The sequence below is a fragment of the Schistocerca cancellata genome, chromosome 11 (genome assembly GCF_023864275.1).
Source record: "Schistocerca cancellata isolate TAMUIC-IGC-003103 chromosome 11, iqSchCanc2.1, whole genome shotgun sequence".
NCBI lineage: Eukaryota > Metazoa > Arthropoda > Insecta > Orthoptera > Acrididae > Schistocerca > Schistocerca cancellata.
The window spans coordinates 55,775,406-55,796,706 of record NC_064636.1 but is presented as its reverse complement, the minus strand read 5'-3'; the positions used below and the strand labels follow the sequence as shown (position 1 = coordinate 55,796,706).

General features: G+C 41.9%; 1 protein-coding gene across 3 annotated transcripts in view; it reads left to right on the top strand.

Moving 5' to 3' along the window:
* The first annotated feature begins 4,550 nt into the window (after positions 1–4,550).
* The window catches only part of LOC126108537 (poly [ADP-ribose] polymerase tankyrase-1-like), a 132,379-nt gene continuing 115,628 nt past the window's right edge, over positions 4,551–21,301 (top strand). The window contains exons 1-2 of one of the 3 annotated variants that reach the window (XM_049913825.1): positions 4,560–4,634; positions 17,796–17,892. In XM_049913825.1, the coding sequence (XP_049769782.1) occupies positions 17,805–17,892 (88 nt within the window). In that variant the 5' untranslated portion in view covers positions 4,560–4,634; positions 17,796–17,804. Of the gene's footprint in view, positions 4,635–17,795; positions 18,356–21,301 lie in introns of all 3 variants that reach the window. The other 2 variants (XM_049913824.1, XM_049913822.1) reach the window with 2 other exon arrangements.

Genomic DNA, 21,301 nt, shown 5'->3' with positions numbered 1-21,301 from the left:
CTTCAAGAATTACAACTAGAAACATCGTTGCCAGGCTACATAACCTCTTGTACAGAAAGCTTTCTAAACTTGTTTCCTCTAAATTGTCATTTTGAAAATGCCTTTACGTTTCGTCATCTTCGAAAAACACAACAAAACACACGTAAATGAGCACTGCAAACGTAAGTATAACAACTACTCGGAATCACACTTGAACAGAACTAACCATGTGTTTGAAAGCGTGTTGTTTAGAAACAGCAGAAACAAAGGAATACCGACCATTGCATTCCAAGGATTGCCAACACAGTCAGGAGTACAAAAAAATCCCTAACATGCAATGTAGGGGATTCAAGGATCTAAAATATATGCAGAAAAGTGGATGACATAAAAGGGGGCATTGCATATACACACACGTTGTAGGGAAATGCTCTTTAAGTGCTCAAAAAAATTTTTTCAGCAAAATTCTTTTCAAAGCACTTAAATAAAACCTTAATCTATCGAAATATGATGAAAACCGAAAATCGATTTTTTTCGACCTGAGCCACTGTGTGGTCCCCTTAAAGGGGCCTTCACACTGAAAACCAACTCAAACAAACTCAGCTGACAACTGTTATCAACTCGAAGTTTGTCTTAGTTTTCAACTGTTGTTTAAAGTCGCGAGTCTGAACAACTGCTTGAGGGAAGTTTTGTCTCGAGTTTGTAGTTGAAGGTCAGTGAGCAAAAACACATCAGAGTTGTGTGACTTGAGCATGTGCATCTGCTGTATCATCTCCTGTGTTCCTTTCTTCATCTGCTGTGTTTGTTTCGACAGTGGCAAACCAGGTGCCGTCAACAGATCTAACAATTCAGTTCTTGTTGGAAATAGAAATGCACAAATCTCTGTAGGACCCTTCTGATTCTGCATATCAAGACAGATATAGAAGGAAAGATTTGTTGAAAGAAGTTTCGGATAAAATTGATGAACTGCTTGTGGAGTGTGAAAGGAAATGGACAAATATGAAAACACACTACAATCGTGAGCATTGTAAAATGGTCAAAACTAAAAGTGGGTCTGGGGCAACAGAGATCTACGTTCCAAAATGGATATTTTACGAACATATGAAGTTTTTGGAAGGTGTGAACAAGCCAGGGAGAAAAATATTTACAATCGTAAGTAAAATATCATTCACTAACGTACCTGAGGCTGTAAGACTTTTGGTCGGAAATTCTGTAATTTCACCTATATTTTCGCGCGGAAATTTATTTATTTCTCTTGCCATATCATTTTGTTAACAGCTGATACAAAGTAGTTTGCAAATTAATGGCTTATATTGTTAATAACTAAAGCTATAAGGGTCTTGTTCGGAAATTTTTAATTACATTTGTCTTTTCACTTGATATTTATTTATGCATATTTCTCTTGCCATTTCACTTTACCAACATCCGATACAAAGTAGATTGCAAATTCATCCCTTATGTTCTTTGCGGTTCTTCTTCGTTGCCTCCCTTTCCCTGAAGTCATTTATTTTGCGGAGACATCCTCCAACTGCCATCTGAAACCCTGCCTGTTTCCGGATCTTCCACGTCGAAACTGCTAGGTCGTGAGTAAACGGTGGCACTTTCTTTATTTCTTCTAAGATAACTGTGCAAAGTCACAGTTGCAGAAGTCACATGAGAAACATAGGTGAATTTGGATAACGCTAACCACTATCTTTTATCTCCACTTTTGCAAAAATCTATGAAATGACAGTAGTAAGTAATGAAATTATTAGTTTTATAACTAAATTTTCAGTAGTACACTTGTCAGAACTTGATATCAGAGAAAGGAAGTCAATGATAGTCTCATTAATAGATTTAGCTGAACATATTCTGAGCTCTTTTGACTGGCAACAGAAGACGTGGGATCTTCATGATTCTTTCTAAATCATTCTGATCTAATGGAGAAAATTTACCAGAATGGGTTTCAAAGGAAATACAAAGACATATCGAAAAAGTTCAGAAATAGTACATTGTGAGTTGGAAACAGCACATAGAAATCAAATATACTAGAGGGGGCTAGTTGGTTAATTTGGGTGTAGGGGACCAAACAGCAAGGTCATCAGTCCTATCGGATTAGTGGAGGTTGGGTAAGGAAGTCGGCCATCCCCTTTCAAAGGAACCATCTTGGAATTTACCTGAAGCTATTTAGAGAAATCATGGAAACCTAAATCTTGCCATATCTGGGTTTGAACCTTCGTCCTCCTGAATCTGAGTCCAGTGTGCTAACCACACCTCGCTTAGTAGTAGAGGAAGAAACAGAATCAATCACAGACCTGAATTATACTGTCCAACATGGTGTGCTACAAGGTTCCATAGTCGAGTCGATGGGATTAATTCCGTACATAAATGATTTCACTCTCTCAGTCATTGTGGATAATGTGTTCCTCATGAGGGCTATTTGTATACCTGTGTTTCGACTCTGCATTTGGTAACTGTGCTTGTTTTGAGATGCATTTTATGGGACAACCCTTCCCCAGCGAAGAGTACATATTCTTGCTGAAAAACTACAGCCTACAGGAAGATGGATAGACGTATCAACAGAGTGCTGCACACGTTGGCAACGATGTGTTTGTTATATGTCACTGCTTTCGTCAGTGGGCCATGGAACATTCCCACACCTGTAGACCACGATCTTGTCTTCAGCTTTGTAGAGGTGGACATCAATGTCGATAAAGTGTGTGAAGAGTGGTGGCCAGCCAATCATCATTAAGGGAAAAAATCTGGGCTCATGTTGCATGTGCTGTGTCGTAAGGCCATCATTGGGAACCACCTGCTTGCAGCAGGATAAAGCCAAATATGCCTCTGGCCAGGTTACCACAACCTCCATGAAACCACCAATCATGCCTACTAGTACTCAGGTGTCATGAAGGTGTTGACTGGAGAGTGGAATGGCACTGTTGTCTTCAGTGATGAGAATAGGTTGTATCTGTGCGCAAGTGACGGACATACACGTGTAATGTGCAGGTCTCGTGACACACATAGGTCCCATTCCAGACTCCATGGTGGGGGTTGGGGGAGGGCGATCAGTTACAATTCATGGTCATACTTGGTGTTTCTGTGGGGTAAAATAATCAGTGCCCAATACATTGCATAGGCGCATTCCATTTAATGATTTTCTTCAGCAGGACAATACACGTCCACATAAGGCTTCTTTGATACAGCATGCTCTTCGTGGTGTGCAACAATGGGCCTGAGCAGCAAGATCACCACATCTCTCGTCATTATTAGATGTGTGAGATATGATGACGTAGTAATTTACTCATTCTCCAGGGCTTGTAAGAGCCATTGCCGAATTACAATAATAGGCAAAAGGTCCTTTGGACAGTTTATTGCAGCATATCATTTGGCACCTTTATGATCGTTTGCATGTGAGAATTCACATCTGTGTGTCTGCCAGAGGGGGGCACATTGCGAATTGATGCTGCTGTTTGCGCACACTTTACTGTGACATGTGTGTTCATTTGATCAAAAGTTGTTACCATATACTCCTTAGGTGAATAACTAACTGCCTGTCAACTCACTTATCATTAAAATGATTTTGTCCTTGGGGTGCTGCATTTTTATACCATCAATGTATGCCGACAATTTACTTACTGTAGGTATAAATATAAAATGCACCTGGAACACAAATAAATATAGATTGCACAAGAAAAAGACATTTCAATCTCTAAAACCAATATTTATATATTTGTTGTGGATAATAGCCACACCAACAAATTAATTTTCCAGGCAAAACCTGTATTTTCTCACCTGTCGTCATAGGTTAGAGGAACTATCACTTCACTCAGTTGATTAAAACAGGAAAAGCAGATTTCGGCCGGAAATACGAAATAATTTATTAATGTAAAAACTGTGGCGTGTATCATTTACCGATCAACCAGTATTGTATATAAAAGCAAAACTGTATTGTTCCTTAATGTAAAAGGCAAAACTTGACTGGAGTATAGTTAGTTATAGACTGCAGCGAGAAAAATACGTTTCAGTGTATACATTGGATATCGGGATATTATGGCTCCTATAATATAGACATACATGAGCATAACACAAGAAATTATTACACGAGACAGCCAAAATTGGAACCAACGATGAGTGTACCACGTGAAACAGTCAAAAGACTTAAATAACCAACCAAAATCAGTTATAAAAAAATCAGATATGTCTGTAAAATGAGCAAGTATTTAAAATTAGACTAAATTTTAGAGATTACATTGTAACTGAATATATTTAATAATTTTTTATGTGCATGTTACGTGTAATTCTGTTTTCTGTACTTGTACATTTGCCACATTCTGGATATATATTGTATTTCAGTCTTGTTATAATATAACCTGGTACATGCTGTCAGAACACATATATAACATCTGTCTGAGTGTGTCTGCCTTTAAATTTGTATAATGCATCCAACACTCTTATTTGAAAATTATCAGATGGCCTTAAAACAAAAAACCAAAGATGTATGTATTAGTTCGACCACATAGGAAAGAAGTTGGTAGCAATTCGCGTTGTAGCAGACACTGTGGTCATTACCTCGTCTCTCGTGTTCATTTGTTTTACGGTAGTCGATTTGAGTAGCCGAAGAGGAGTTTCTCTTTGCCGTTCGGTTTTCGCTGTCTGTATTTCTTCATTCGTTATAACTGGTAAGTCCTAATCGTTTTAGTGGCGCTGTTAACTTTTTGTCTATGTCGCGAAAAAGTGTTTCAGTGGTCTGCTTGCAATACATTGAAGATTCGTTCGCCACAAAAATATTGTGTGTTCATGAAACGGTATGCTTGCCTTTGGTTCCACGTGGTAGTAACTGTAGATGTGATGTAAGCTTTAAGGGAGCTGTGCATTCTGATAGTAGGCCTTAGTAAAAATTGTTAGTTCATGTGTATTTTTTTATCGCAGTTATTGTATTGACCATTCTAGAAAGTAACAGCCATCGGTAACATTGTGATTGAGGACAGTTACTGTTGAACATATTTTGCGACCAAATTGTTTCGAACAGCATGTGGTATTCAAATTCTTTTTCGGGAATGAGGTTGAATGTGTGAATACGGCGAATTTTCGTTAAGATTAACAAGCATGAAAGAGTGAAGTTGGCTGTAATGTCTTTCCTTAAGGCTTTGTATTCATATATAGTTTTTAATGTTTTGATTTTTTAAACATTGGCATTAGTTGCAAATTTTAGGTAATGGACCCCCCTGCATCATTTCTCGTAGTTTTAGTTGCACGTACATTATATGCATAAAAATAGTAGTTGGGTCTTGTCCAGTATTTACTGTGAGTTTTCGGATTTTGCAACGAACGTTTTTTGAATAAAATGTGTTAAATAGGCTATGCCGCAGAGTAGTCCGTTACCACTTGTCTTCAATACACAAGACTGGTTTGATGCAACTCTCGTTGATACTCTCTCCTGTGCAATCTTTTCCATCTGAGTAACTACTGCAACCTATATGTTTCTGAATCTGTTTGCTGTATTCATGCCTTGGTCTCCCTGTATGATTTGTATCCTCTGCGCTTCCCTCCGATACTAAATTGGTGATCCCTTGATACCTCAGAACGTGGCCTACCAACTGCTCCGTTGTAGTCAAGTTGTGCCACAAATTCCTCTTCTCCCCAGTTCTATTCAGTAGCTCATCAGTTATGTGACCTACCCATCTAATCTTCAGCATTCTTCTATAGCGCCACATTTCGAAAGCTTATATTCTCTTCTTGGTTAAACTGTTAATCGTCTATGTTTCACTTCCATACATGGTTACACTCCATACAAATACTTCGAGAAACAACTTCTTGCCACTTAAATCTATACTTGATATTAACAAATTTCTCTTCTTCGGAAATGCTTTACTTGCCATAGTCTAAATTTTATATCATCTCTGCTTCGACCGTCATCGGTTATTTTGCTCCCCAAATAGCCAAACTCATTTACTACTTTGTGTCTCATTTCCTAATCTAATTCCCTCAGCATCACCTGGTTTAATTCACTAATTCCATTATCCTCGTTTTGCTTTTCTTTTTGTTCATCTTACATTCTCCTTTAAAGACACTGTGCTTTTGGTTCAACTGCTCTTACAGGTCCTTTGCTAACGAAATTGTCATCTGCAGACCTCAGTTTTTATTCCTTCTCCTTAGGTTTTAATTCATACTCGAAATTTTTCTTTTGTATCCTTTACTCCATGCTCAGTATATAGATATCGGGAACAGACAGGCTACCACTCTCTACCTTCTCCTCTCCCCCCCCCCCCCCCTCACTCCCTTTCATGACCTTAACTGTTATAACTGCTGTATGGTTTCTGTACATGTTGTGAATAGCCTTTTGCTCCCTGTTTGAAGCCTGCCACCTTCAGAATTTGATAATGTATTCCATTCAACATTGTCAAAAGCTTGCTCTAAGTCTACAGATTCTAAAAATGTAGGTTTGTCTTCACTTTATCTTCTAAACGAAGTCGTAGGGTCAGTGTAGCCTTGCGTGTTCCAACATTTCTACGGAATCCAAACTGATCTACCCTGCAGTCGGTTTCCAGCAGTTTTTCCATTCGCGTGTAAAGAATGTGCATTAGTATTTTGCAGCTGATAATTTGGTAATTTTCACACCTGTCAACACTTGATTTCTTTTGGTTTGGAGTTATATTCTTCTTGAAGTCTTGCACACCAGATGGTAGTTTTGTTAGTTGGCTCTCCCAAGGCTATCTGTAGTTGTAATAGAATGTTGTCAACTCCCAGGGCCTTATTTCAGCTTTGGTTTTTTGGTGCTTTGTCAGGTTCTTCATGCAGTACATCTCCCTTTTCACCTTCACCTACGTCCTCTACCATTTCCATAATATAACCCTCAAGTACATCTCCCTTGTATAGACCCTCTGTATACTCCTTCCACCTTTCTGCTTTTCTGTGTGTGCTTAGAACTGGGTTCCCATCTGAGTTCTTGATATTCATACTTGATTATCTTTTCCCCAAAGATCTCTAATTTTCCATTAGGCAGTATCTATCATGCCTCTAGCCATCCCTGCTTAGCCATTTTGCACTTCCTGCTGATCTCAGTTTTGAAGCGTTTGTATTCAGTTTTTCCTGCTTCGTTTACTGCATTTTTGAATTTTCTCATTTCATCAAATAAATTCATTATCTCTTCTGTAACCCAAGGATTTCTACTAGCCCTAGTAGTTGTACCTACTTGATCCTCTGCTGCCTTCACTATTTCGTCTCTCAAAGCTACCCATTCTACTGTCTTTCTTTCCCCATTCTTGTCAATTGTTCCCTAATGCCCTCTCTGAAACACTGTACGGGTCATTGGAATTGTCAGATTCCACCCGTCTGCTTTGACACGTGACGTAAGGGTGTTGTGGTGTGTGACGTAATTATGGCTCGGTGCTTGAGTTGGTTGTGTTTGTAGATGTCGTATTGTTGTTTCATGGTGCCCTTGTGTGTGTGTGTGTGTGTGTGTGTGTGTGTGTGTGTGTGTGTGTGTGTGGGTGTGGGTGTGGGTGTGTGGTGTTTTCGTTAGGTGTTACTGGTTTGTTGTTTGTACTGTGGCAAGACGTTCAATAAGTGTGTATTGGGGGGGGGGGGGGGGCTTGCCGATCTAGTTTTCCGTGTGGGAATTTGCTGGTGGTAAGTAAATGGTTTTTTGTCTATTCTTCTCGAGTTGTGATGTTTTGTGTATTTATGATGTATTAATGTTTTGTGTAGGGATGTTTGATTTGTGGATCTTTGAGGTTTTGATTTTATTTCTTGGTTGTAGGTGCTGCTTTTTATATCCACAGTTATGGTTGACCTATATGGGTCACTTGAAAATGGGATTCCTATTTTTGTAATTGGAGGTGTTGGTGTTTCGGTATAGTCATTTGTGGTTGACGTATATTGGTCAAGGGAAATGTGAGATTCCAATTTTCATTGTTTTAGTTGTAGGTATTGATGTTTTGGTATCTTCGCCTGTATAGGTCGAGGGAAGTATCTGATTCCTGATCATTTTTGTTGTAGTGGATTGTAGTAATTTTTTCTTTTTGTGTATCATTTTGTCTTTTGGGATCATGGTGTGTCCTTTTTACTGTTATATTTAGCTTGCCCTCACCCTAAAACCCCAGTTTCCCGTGGTTGTCCACTTAGTTTGATTGTACTTTTGGGGAAATGTAATTGTCTTATTTATATGTAATTTCGTGTTTGTTGCCGTGTGTATGTAGTGGCATCATAGGCGCCACATTGTAGACTCTTGGAATAGCTATTTTCACCAGGTTCATGATGTAATGGGTCGAAGCAGATGGGTGGAATTGCTCTTCTATAATATCCCCTCTAAGACCTCTTGTTCTTTCAGTTAATCCAGGCCTCATTTCTGACCCTAAATTGCTGACTTTTTGAAAGTTTCTTCAGTTTTTATGTACAATTAATAATTGTGGCCAGAGTCCACATCTGCCCCTGGAAATGTTTTAAAATTTAAAACTATGTTTCTAGATCTGTCTTACCATTATATAATCTATCTGAAACCTTCCCGTGTCTCCAGGCCAGTTACAGCTACTAGTGCAAATATTTCCATGTGTGTGGGGGGAGGGGTGTGGGGGGGGGGGGGGTGCAGCAGTGGCAGTATCACACTATAGCTCACTTGCTGAGAGTTCTGCTGGTTATTTGCGGATGGTATTCTGGAGCCTACACGTGATGCAATGTATCATAGTTTACTCACAACCAGTAATGCCTTTATCAAGCTGTAGGTTGTAAATGGATCATCTTCTGTGGCATAGCATCATTGTAAATTGAAATAAATAAATGTTTTTAAAGATAGAGCTGGTCATTGTGTAACATTTTTGTCGCTTGTATTAAACCATCTGTTCATTCCAATTCTTTCAGTACATATTTTCATTCTTAGTGTGTATGAGATTTTTAGGAAGATTGTTTTTCATTCTGAGCAATTTTTATTTTTTGGTTTTGTTTGTAGGTTTGGATTTTATGTATTCCTATCAATATGGAAGACTTAGGGTAGGGTGTGTCAACTGCAATATGGAATACGAATTTTACAGTTGAAGTTTTTTTCACCTATGCTAGTATCTTATTCTTTAGTTGACCTAAGTAAACTGAAATACGGGATACAAATTTTACTGTTGGAGGTTTTTCACTGTCACTGGTACCACTGTGATGATCTTCATCCAGTGCTATTAGTATCGAAGGTGGAAAAAAATTCATACCACTTACTTCAGCTTAGCTGTTTAGGTCAGATGAAGTGAGAGATACAGATTTTATGTATATCGCTTTTTTTTGCATTTGTGGTTTTCAACTGAGGTAGAGGATGCCAATGTTACTTAGATTTTGTGTCTTTACTAGCATTAGCAACCTGGGATACAGATTTTACATCTGTCGATATTTTCACTTCTGCTGGTACTAGTATCAGCTGAAGAATAGGTTGCTAGTAGTAGGAGAGGCGAAAAAAGCAACACCTGTAAAATTTGTATCCCGTACTCCAGTTGACCTACATAGGATACTAGTGCTAGCAAAGGCAAAAAAAGTTGCAATGTGTCTAATTTGATACCGTACTGCAGTTACCGTATGAAGATCAGCTCAAGTTCGGGATACAACTCATACGTCGACAGAGGTTAACGTTACTTTTCTTTTTTGTGCTAGTATCTCATTCTTCAGTTGAGTTATGTAGGTCAACTGAAGAAAAGGATACTATAGGTTTGTATGAGTAGTTGCCAGTGGGCTTGTGTGCAAACGCAGAGCTGAATTAAGAGTATGAGCAGTGCCTTCCTCCCACTTCTGGCTCCTTGAAGTGTGGCTCTTTGTCGTATGAGCAGTAGCAGCAAGTAGTCAGATGCTGGCGCACCCTTGCTGCCAGATTTGCGCATGTGCAGTGTGTTATAGTTGGGGGGGGGGGGTCCTTTCACACATCAAACAGAAATCAAAACAGATTTCTGTGGCTGGGAGCCATCAAGTGAATTAATATACATTCTCATAACCATGAAAGACCAAAATAAGTCAGTAGTTTAAATTTTCTGATTTTATATAATTTCCACAATATTAGCAATCAACCATTAATGTCTTAAAGAAGCTATTTGTCTGTTTTATAGATAAATTTGATTCTACTAATTTATTTATTTATTTATTTATTTATTTTTTTCGCTGATGCAGTTTGTTCGAAACAGTGTTTCATTCCGCACTATTGGCTAATTTCAACCTCGTTCAGTTTTAAGTGGAAATTTTCATTTTCTGGTATGAATGGCATTATACCATAAAAAAGAACCAAACGTGAGAATACAGTACTGGACGTCCAAGAAAATTGGTATTGCGAAAACCACATGAAAAGCTAAATATCAGGTACTTCAGAGTGCATCTGGACATAGAAACATGTAATTAGAGTGGAATGAAGCATTTTAATATGGTTTATGAAATTCCGAAGTTGCTGGAGTAGTCTCCGAAGTGCTGTTCCTTTTGTGACACTGTAAGATCTCGTAATGCTATATACGTATGAACATGGTAAACATTGACTTGAAGCTGACTAGTAAGGCAAATTTGGTCAGTGTTGAACTAAATATTTTGTTTCAAATATGACACCTGTAGCAGAATTGTACAAATCTGCCTTCTATGAAAGGGTATTTGATCACGAGGCACTTGTCTAGTACTTCCTCTAGGCCTGAAGTTTTCTTAATTTGTGTTTGTCTTAAATTTTTAGAATGCCATTCTATGCTAAATTGTAGACTGGCAGCATATTGTGTTTTATTGTTGTAACTCCCCACATGGCTTCATATTTATTCTTACAGTGTAATATAAACTGCAAGTTGTACAGTTCCTTTGCCTCACAGACAACCATGTTAATTTTTTTATGCATTTGAAATAATCATGAAATTTATTGTCCATTATTGTGGTGTAAGCTACACAAAAAACATTTTTTTCAAGAATTTTGTATTCAGTCCTATTAGCTTTTTTCAGAGCTGTGTAGATGTAATCCTGTTGGAAGTGCTACATAACAATATTGCAGAGTACAAATTAAAAATGTCAGTCACCCTATATACAGACAATATGTATATGTGCTGGTGTGTGTGTGTGTGTGTGTGTGTTGTCGCACACACAAATTTATTTCAAGCTTTCGCAACCCAAGGTTGCTTCATCAGGAAAGAGGGCAGGAGAGGGAAAGACGAAAGGGTGTGGGTTTTAAGGGAGAGGGTAAGGAGTCATTCCAATCCCAGGAGCGGATAGACTTACCTTAGGGGGGAAAAGGACAAGTATACGCTCGGGCACATGCATAAATATTGATCTGCACATTTAGACACCGGCAGACATGTAAATGGGCAGAGATGTCAGAGGCGGAAGTACAGAGGCAAAGATGTTGTTGAATGCAGGTGAGGTACGAGGAGCGGCAACTTGAAATTAGCGGAGGTTTAGGCCTGGTGGGTAACAGGAAGAGAGAGTAAATTGAAGGGCAAGTTCTCATGTACGGAGTTCTGATAGGTTGGCATCTGTGGGAAGTATCCAGATAATCCGGACGGTGTAACACTGTGCCAAGATGTGCTGGCAGTGCACAGAGACGTGTTCAGCCACAGGGCGATCCTCATTACCTACAAACACTGTCTGCCTGTGTCCGTTCATGCGAATTGACGGTTTGTTGCTGGTCATTCCCACATTAGAAGGCTTCACAGTGTAGGCATGTCAGTTGGTAAATCACGTGGGTGCTTCTACATGTGGCTCTGCCCGTGATCGTGTACACCTTCCGGGTTACAGGAGTGGAGTAGGTGGTGGTGGGAGGGTGCATGGGACAGGTTTTACACCGGGGGTGGTTACAAGGGTAGGAGCCAGAGGGTAGGGAGGATGGTGTAGGGATTTCATAGGGATGAACTCAGAGGTTACGAAGGTTACATGGATGGTGGAAAGACACTCTAGGTGGAGTGGGGAGGATTTCATGAAGGATGGATCTATTAACTTCCCCAGAACAAGTGATGCACTCACTGGTCGGGTGTGTGGTTCTCCTGAACATATTAGTTGTTGCTTTTGTAATATTGGTATATGTAATGATAGCTGACAAAAGTGAGTTACCTGTAACTTTAAAAATTTCATTCCATTCTGGGTTGTGTTATTAAAGATTGGCAGACATGGATGTTAAGTTTATTGCCAACTAGCTTGTGTATCAGATGAGATAGAGAATTCTCCTCTCCAGTACCAGTTAGTGGTGGTGCTTTGTAGACATCCGAAATCCCTTATATAGTTAGTTTCTGATGTGCTGTGTATATTTCACAGGAATCAAATTATTCCACAGGGACTTGTCTAACATCTAATAGAACTGATGTGTACTAATTGTGCAATTTATTTGTAACATAAATTGCATTATAAGTGGAATTCCCAAATGTGTGTTCTGTATATCTTACCAAGATGGAAACCCTTCTGAGGTGGCAACAATAGTGAGCATATACCGAGGCAACAAGTGATGGGATACCTTGTAATATTGTTTTGGACCTCCTTTTGCCAAGCACAGTGCAGCAACTCAATGTGGTGTGGAATAAACAAGTTGTTGAGAAATATTGAGCTGTGCTGCCTCTATTGCTCTCCATAATTGTGAAAATATTCCTGGTGCATCATTTCGTGCTGGAACTGACCTCCCTATTAGATCCCTTAAATGTTAGATGGGATTCACATTGGGCAGTCTGGGTGGCCACATAATTAATGCGAATTATCCGCAATGTTCTTCAAACAATTGCTAACAGTTGTGTCCCTGTGACATGGCACATTATCATTCATAAAAATCCATCATTGTTCAGGACCATTGTCCTTGAGTGGTTGCAAATGGTCTTAAGATAGCCGAAAATAACCTTTCCCAGTAAGTGATCAGTTCCATGTAATGTAAACATAGATCCCACCATTATGGAGCCATCACCAAGTTGCACAGCGCCTTATTGACAACTGTGGCTTCGTAGGCTCTGTGCTACACTAGAATTCCGCCATCTGAAATTGGGATTCGTCTGACCTTGCCGTGGTTTTTCCAGTCATCAAGCGTCCAAACGATACGATCACGAGGCTAGGATGGGCACTGGAAGCGATGTACTGTTAGCAGAGGCACTCGCATTGGTAGTCTGCTTCCATAGTCCATTTCACCTCGCTGTCCTGACAGATACATTCATTGTATTTCCCACATTGGCTTATGTGGTTATTTCACACATTGTTGCTTGCCTGTTACCACTGACAACCCTTTGACAGTGCCTCAGCAGTGTTGCCGGTGGCGAGATGTAACAGTTGGAATTTGGTATTCTCGGCAGGCTCTCGACATTGTGGATCTCGGAATAATGAACTGTGTAATGCTTTCCGAAATTGAATGTGCCGTACATCTACCTGCAACTACCATTCCGCATGGAAAGTTTAATTCCTGTTGTGTGGCCATAATCACTTCAGAAACCTTTCACCTGACTACAAATGACAGCTCTGCCTCCTTTATTCCTTGTGTACATGATACTACCACCGTCAGTATATGTGCACATTGCTATACCATGACAGTTGTCATCTCGGTGTACAGTAATAAGATAAGGTAATCATAGTGCTATTAATCCACTAAATATGGCAACTTCCTTTCACTTCATGCTTAATGCTATTCCCAGTACACCAACTAAATTCGAATGAATGAATTTGAACAGAGCTTCTTGACAGGTTTGTCCCCCTGTGGGTCCGGGGGTTAGAATAGCCCTGCGGTATTCCTGCCTGTCGTAATAGGTGACCAAAAGCAATCTCACATGTTTTGGGTCAGTTTTGATAAAAAATATCCTCTGACCAGTCACGGTCTTTACTTGCTTGTGACAAGTTGGGATGTTCCAGTTACAATCGTGCCCCATAAGACCTTAAATATGATCCAGGTTATTATGTTCCACAGGGACCTTCTTTTGCAGTCTGATGACGAGCTGCACAGCAATTTAGAGTGGTGAGATGTTAATTTCATCTGCCATGTTCGAGGTTTGAGGGATAATCAGGTTGCCACTGGTTCCTTCATCTTGGCCTTCGAGGGTGACACATTGCCTGAGGAGGTCAAGGTGATGGTCTACCACTCTGACGTCAAGCTCTATATCCCTCACCTGATGCGGTGCTTTAAGGGCTGGAACCTCAGCCGTATGTCTTCCTGCTGTACTTCCAGTGTCACATGTCGAGATTTCGAACACCCATCACATCCCAATACTCCGTGTGCCCTGCCTACCATCTGTGTCAACTGCCGAGGGCATCATTCAACTTGCTCACCAGGCTGCAGGATTTTGCAGAAAGAGCGGAAAATCACGTAATAAAAGACCTCGGACTGACTGACTGACACTGAGGCTAAGAGGAAATACGAACGACTCCATCTTGTGCGAATGACTCCGTCTTATGCCGCCCATATGACAACAGTGGTAGTCCCGTCAAGTTCAGCGAATTCCAGTCGGCACCCAGAGCCGTAACACATCATCTGCCTCCTTACCTGAGGGGCACTACGCTCTGTTGCTCCTGCACCATCTACTTCAGGAACAACGTCCCCCACCCATCAGGGTCATCCATCCCCTCTTCTAAGCTGGAGAAGTGTCAAACTTCTTTGGCTCATCTTGCTCAGGAGTCGTCTCTTGGGTCCCTCTCTTCCCAAGTTTCCACCAGTGAGAAGGATGATGCCCGCCAGTGGTGTAAGTGCCCACAAGCAGCTGGTTGTAGGGCTTCATGATCCTCCTCAGTCCCAGAAACTGAATCAGTGAAGCCCTCCCACCCAATGAAACCCAAGGAGCTGCGAGAAATGTCCAAGAAGATGACGTCTAAGACAAAGGAACTAACGGTGGGCCCACCCCACTGGAACGTACGAGCTCTGCCGAGATTCTGGCATCTACTGAGGACCTAGATCTCGCAGGACCCTCAGACACCGTGAAAGTCAATCGTAGGGGAACTCAGTTGGTGGCAGCAGGTGATCCAGCGGTGTAACCTACCACCTCGATCTCTTCACGCCGTTTTCCTCCGTGGACAATGTCATCCTCCAGTTGAACTGCAGCAGTTTTTTCCACCACCTTGCTCAGCTCCGACAATTTCTCAGCCTTCACCCTGTCTTCTGCATTTCTCTCCAGGAAACTGTTTTTCCGGTGATGTGAACCCCCGTCCTCCGTGGCTATTTGGGTTATTATAAGAATCCAGCAGCTTATGAGAGGGTATCTGGTGGAGTCTGTGACTACGTCCTTAACACTCTTCAAGCGAGTGTGTCCCTCTTCAGACACCTTTAGAGGCTGTCACTGTTTGGGTTTTGATGCCTTAGGCTGTTAACTTTCTGCAGTCTCTATCTTCCGCCGGATGGTGGTGACCCGCTGCATGTATTGGCTGCGCTGATAGCCCAATTGCCGCCACCCTTTCTGTTATTGGGGGGACAACCCCCCTTAACCCTTTGTGGGGTGGATTGGTGGCAACAGGCACAGGCACTGTCACTGAGAAAGTGTTGGCACAGCTTGACCTTTCTCTATTAAATAATGATGCCTCCACACATTTCAGTGTGGCACACGGCATGTACTCGGCCACGGCCATCGACCTATTACAGCCCCAGCCTTTTACCGTTTGTCCATTGGAGTGTGCATGACAACTTATGGGGTAGTGACCACTTTCCGAACTTTCTGTCACTGCCCCAGCGCCACTCACCTCGGCGCCTCCCCAGATGGGCTTTGAATAAGGCTGACTGGGACTAATTCATCTGCATTGCCACTCTTGAGCCTCTTTCTCGTAGTGCCATTGTGCGGTGGTTCTCACGATCGCCACCGGCATCGTTTCTGCCACGGAATGTGCAATCCCCTGTTCTTACTCTCGGGATCATTCTGAACGATGCTCATAACCGTCTGGCTGCAGTGTTTTCACTGCTGAGCTGGTCGCCATCTCTCGTGCCCTAGAGTATATCCGCTCCTCTTCAGGTGAGTCCTTAGTTATCTGTAGTAACTCGCTGAGTGGTTTACGAGCTATCGACCAGTGTTTCCCTCGCTCTCGACTGGTGACGGCTATCCAGGAGTCCGTCCACTCTCCCGCCCATTGCAGCCGCTCCGTGTTTCGGTGTGGAACCCAAATTGAGTCGGCATCCCGGGTAACGAACACTGGCCAGACAGGCTGTCGGTGCACCAGCTTTGGAGATCGGCCTTTCGGAGTGTGATATCCGTTCAGTTTTGTGGCAGAAGGTTCTCGGTACCGGGGCTGATGAATGGCGCACCCTGCCTTCACTCAGCAAACTTCGGATTGTCAAGCAGACTACCGGTGGGTGGCGCTCTTCCTCCGGGTCTCTCGCAAGGACTGTTGTGCTCTGTCGGCTGCGCATTGGCTACTCCTGGATGACGCACGGTTATTTATTGTGCCGCGAGGACCCACCTCTGTCGCTATGGTTCAGCATTGACAGTGGTCGATATTTTGTTGGACTGTCCAAACGTAACTGTGCTCAGGCAGACATGTGCACTGCCTGATGTGCTCCCTGCACTTCTAATGAATGATGCTGTCATGGCAGGCTTAGTTTTGAGTTTTATTGGTGCAGGGGGTTTTTATCGCTCAATCAAAGGGTTTCTCTATTTTTTTCTCGCCTTTGGCTTATGCTTTTAGATTGGGCTTTTTAGTTCTTGGTGGTTGGCTTTTCCCTTTTCTTCTGTTTCTGTGGTTGGCCAACTACTGTAACACACTGTGTGTTTTTAATTCCTCTTTTCTGGCCGTTGTCTGTTTTCTTGTTCTGTCATCCCTTGTCATCTCTGTTGCTTGTTTTTGTTCCTTGTGGGTGTTTCATGATTATGGAAGAAGGGACTGATGACCTTTGTAGTCTGGTCCCTTCAACCACCACAAACCAACCATCTTGACAGGCTTGTGTTAACTCCAGTTCATTGTAGATCTCACATTATATCTGTTACCGTGACAAAGATTTTGTTAACTCCCGAACAACTTTGGTGGGGGGTGTCGTTTCTGATTAAATCCTTGACGTATGGACTCTAGTTTAATGTAACATTTAGTTTGCATGTCAAACCATTGTGAATAGGTGTCACAATACATAGTGCACACAGTCAGCTGCACTTATCTTGTGAGGTAGTGTATTGTTCCCTGTGGAGAATCCTGCATGAATGCCAGACGCACACAGCTAAGTTTCTGTTTGATGAATGGGTGTGTTGTATCCCAGGCTATTTTCTCAAAATCTTTTTGAAAAATATATATAGCTGGGTGTCAATGCAGGATATGAAGTCCATCAGTTATGCCATGAGTCATTAATAACAGAGATAGCTTAAGGTTATTTCTAGCAACCTCCACAACATTTTAAATCGGCTATGAACACCATTAGAGCCAACACAGTTACAACTCTGTTTATTGTAATTTTGAGACAACATATGGGTAGTACGTGCCTTGTGTCAAAGTAAAACTAATGCATCTGCATTTGCCAGTTCATTATTGGTACCAATGCTTGCTACTATGTTGAAGTAATTGTTAGTTCACTGGTCCGTGATGGAATTTTCACTGCTGTCGGCAGAGCTTTTATCTCGGTCAGATTGTTGTATCACTGCTCTTGTTTCTTGTTTAAGAATGATCTGAACTGCTCGTGCCTAAAGCTTGGAGTATTATGGATATTGAGTATAATGTAAACATTTTGCTTTTTTAAAGTAAAGCTGGAGGATTTTTTATATTTGTGGTGGCAGTGGACTTTACTTAATACTAAAGCTTGTTCTCTGGCTCGGATATCACTGAGACCTGTGCATCCTGCTTTCTGTCTTTAATTGTATCTGTTTATAGGTGCTGAAGGTAAAGTGGTGAAATTGAAGTGTTCGTTCTAAACAAACTCGAATTGGCATTATCGAGTTGTTAAATTACTGTATCAGAAACTGGGCAGCTTTTAATGCGTCGTTTTTACCTCCCAATTTCAGGTGCTAAATATGGCCAATAACAGAGGCAGTTTGGTTGACGCAATGTCAGAGCTCCTGACGAGGGGCACGGGTGCCGACGTTACGCTGTGTGTCCGAGGTGGTGAAGTAGAGGCGCACAGCTTAATACTCGCTGCCAGGAGCCCCGTCTTCGCAGCTATGTTACTGCAGCACGACACGGAGGAAGCTGCCAGTGGCCGTGTCCAGATACCGGACGTAGAGGCTGCCACTATGCGGCAGCTCGTCCGCTACGTGTACACGGACGAGGTCCCGGAGGGGAAAGAATCTGCGGCAGAGCTACTCGTGGCTGCAGACAAATACGGCCTCCTCCTGCTGAAGGAGGATTGCGAGGACCGGTTGCTGCAGAATCTGTGTCTAGAAAATGTAGCGGAGTGTGCGGTGCTGGCCTGGCAGCACTGTTGCTCGCGCCTGCTTGGTGCCGCCGTCGAGGTGATCTCCCGGGACCCTCCGGAGGCCCGCAAGACGGAGGGCTGGCGAGAGGGAGTGGCCTGCTGCCCGCGACTGATGACGGAAATCTCGGATTTGGTTGAAGCGAAAATCAGGTTAGCTGGAATTCTAATTTCGTTTGTCTTTGTAAGTAGCACGTACAAAGTAGTGAAGGCTCACTTGACACTTCCCAAAGGAATGGTTGGAGGTATGTATTTCACTAGTGTAAATCTCGCATATTCCACACGATCCGCACTCGGGACTATCAGTGTGTGTATTCTGTAAGGAGACACTCCATAATCATTTTAGTGCTCTGAAGATATAATGGAACTTTCACATCCTTCTGCTGTATTTTTGAAGGCAGTGTTGCAGTTTACAATCAGTTGCGGTGAAAATTTAGTGCAGATTTGGGACATAAATGTATACTTGCCTAGTTAGACTCAAAAAAATTTAGCAGAATTGTGCTTCCTTATGTACAGTAATATTCTTACTCTGACAGCTGAGTGCTAAGTATATTTTGCATGTGCACTTTTCTCCATTTTTGTTTTAACTGAATGTAGTGATTTAAAATGTTAAATTTGTCATAGAAAACCTTGTATACAAATGCAGTATACTGTGCTGGAATTAAATTTTGGATGACATTAGCTCAAATGAGCAGTTGTCTAAAAGGTTTACAGGGCTGGATATTTCAATATAAAAAATACTTCCATATAAGATAGGCTTCAGAATAACATGTTCCCATCTACCACAATTGCTGCTGTATACAAACCGCTTACTTGATATGTGTTGCCAGGAGAAGTGCGTGCTGTGGGTGAATACACCAAATAGTTCTTCCTGCTCATCTTTCGCTTAATTTTTGCTGTGCTTCTTACTTAAATCTCTCAAAAGCTGCTCTAATACTATGCATTGCCATACATTTTCAAGAAACAGCAGGAAAGTTTCACGACCCTGTCGAATACCGTAGGACGTTGCTAGTCATCGGGCAGCAGTATTTGCAAAATTAGAGGTGGTGGCAGCCAACAGTCTTGATATTCATTTCTTTCTTCTGGGCTATTATTTAACAAATGTCTTCTTTTGTGATGATGCACATTTGTTTCGAAGGGAAAAAATATTATACCAATAATCATTGTGGTATATTTGGAGACATCTATAGTTGACCTAATAGATCACAGTGGAATGAATATTCATCTGTAAATCATGTAGTCAGGTATAATTTGAGTGTGATGTGCTCAAGTGTATTGAGAAAAAAATCACAACTATTTATTTAATCTTGATAGTGCCTTCCCACAGGTGTATATTTTATCTAAGGTTAAACATCTGTCACAGCAATGAGTGTTTGGTGAAAGGGTAGCGTGAAGGGCTGGACTGATAAGCTGCCATAATCGGTAGTGTTAATGTAACTTGTCAGATGGCTGACTTTCTTGTGTGGTAGCTGACAGGCTAGTGAAATTTAGTGCCAGTTTCTCAATAAAGTCTGAGCAGCACTTTGTACCAGAGCAGTAGTTGTCAGATCTGTGTATCTGTCTGGTTTCTGCTTCCTGTGGCAGGTCTAATTTGGTACACCACCCTCTGACGTTTCTTAGAGTTCTAAAAATGTCAAGTAATTCTGTGTAACCTCAAAATCTCCTTCCCCATCCTGGAGCAAACTTACAAACCTTAATACACATTTCTCACTGATATTGTGGGCTTATAGCATTCAATTGGTATAGTTAATAATTTTGCGACCATCTACTGTGACAGTAAATTTCAGTAGAAAATAATCTCTCCCTGTTTTCCAGTGCCGCAAAGGAGGAAGCCTTGAAGAAGTGGCTGCACGAGGCTGCAGAATGTGGAAACATGGCCGAAATCTTAGAAATCCTGGCACAGGGAGTAGACATAAACTGCCGGTGTGAACACGGCAACACGGCACTTCACAAGGCGGCAAAGGGTGGCGACGTCTTGGCCGTAAACTGGCTGTTGGAGGCGGGTGCCGATGTCAGCGCACAGAATAACTGGCAGCAGACGCCCCTCCACGTGGCAGCGGGATACGGCAGACAGGGAGTCGCCATGGCCTTGCTGTTTTACAGGGCTGACAAAGACGCGTGGGACGGCAGCGGGCAGACGGCTCTGCAGGTTGCCGCCGCGTGTGGTGAAGCGTCCGTGGTCAACCTGTTGTTGCGGCTGGGAGCAGACAGATCCGCTGCCGGATACGGCATGACGCCTCTACAACTTGCCCAGGCGTACAATAGGAAGGCTGTCGTCGATATTCTGAGTGGGATTCGTACGGTGTAAGGTGGACCTTTCGTACCATTTTCGATAAAGCAAATAAACTTCTGGTTTACTGTGAAACGTGTCATTGAATTATTCAAATATTTACCTGCTCTTCCTTCCCACTTCTCTCTTCTCCTAATAGTGGTCCTCCTCCTGCAGGTGAGACTTCCTAAACTCCTACCATCAGCTACCCTGAGATTCCCAAACAGTAGTGTTTTACACTTAGTCTACTGGCAGTAGATCAAATGTTTGACTGGCACAGGAGAGCAGAGTTCTATTGAAACTGCTCCAGAGCATCAATCATTAACATTTGATCTTGACTGTGTTCCAAATAGACATCATTTTCACTGAGCTTCTGGTGTGGTATTCTTGTAAACCAGTTTCAAGAATCTTACACCACATGCTCTTCCCAGAAGTGTCCAGTACTTCTGTTAACACAGCCTGAAATTTGTGTGTACTGTTAATCCAATGGTTAGTGGTGAGAATATAGGCACCCATACTTCCGCCAACACTTCATGAACTATGGAGTTGCTGCAAACTTCAGCATATAGGTCACTAACGTATTGAAATTACATCAGGTTACTGACAACGTCCCAGGCTGCCTAGTTTGTCAATCTAATTTTGTAATGGTAAATGTAAATACCGCTGACCAAGGATACTGCTGTGGGACATTGTGATGTGTTGCTGGAAGGTTAATCTGCAGATTGGGCATAATACATTCTTCAATTGATCATTATACTTATCAAGAGATGAGTTATGGCCAACCACAAACAATTCAGTTACTGGAAATCACAAATGTCATGAAATTCTCA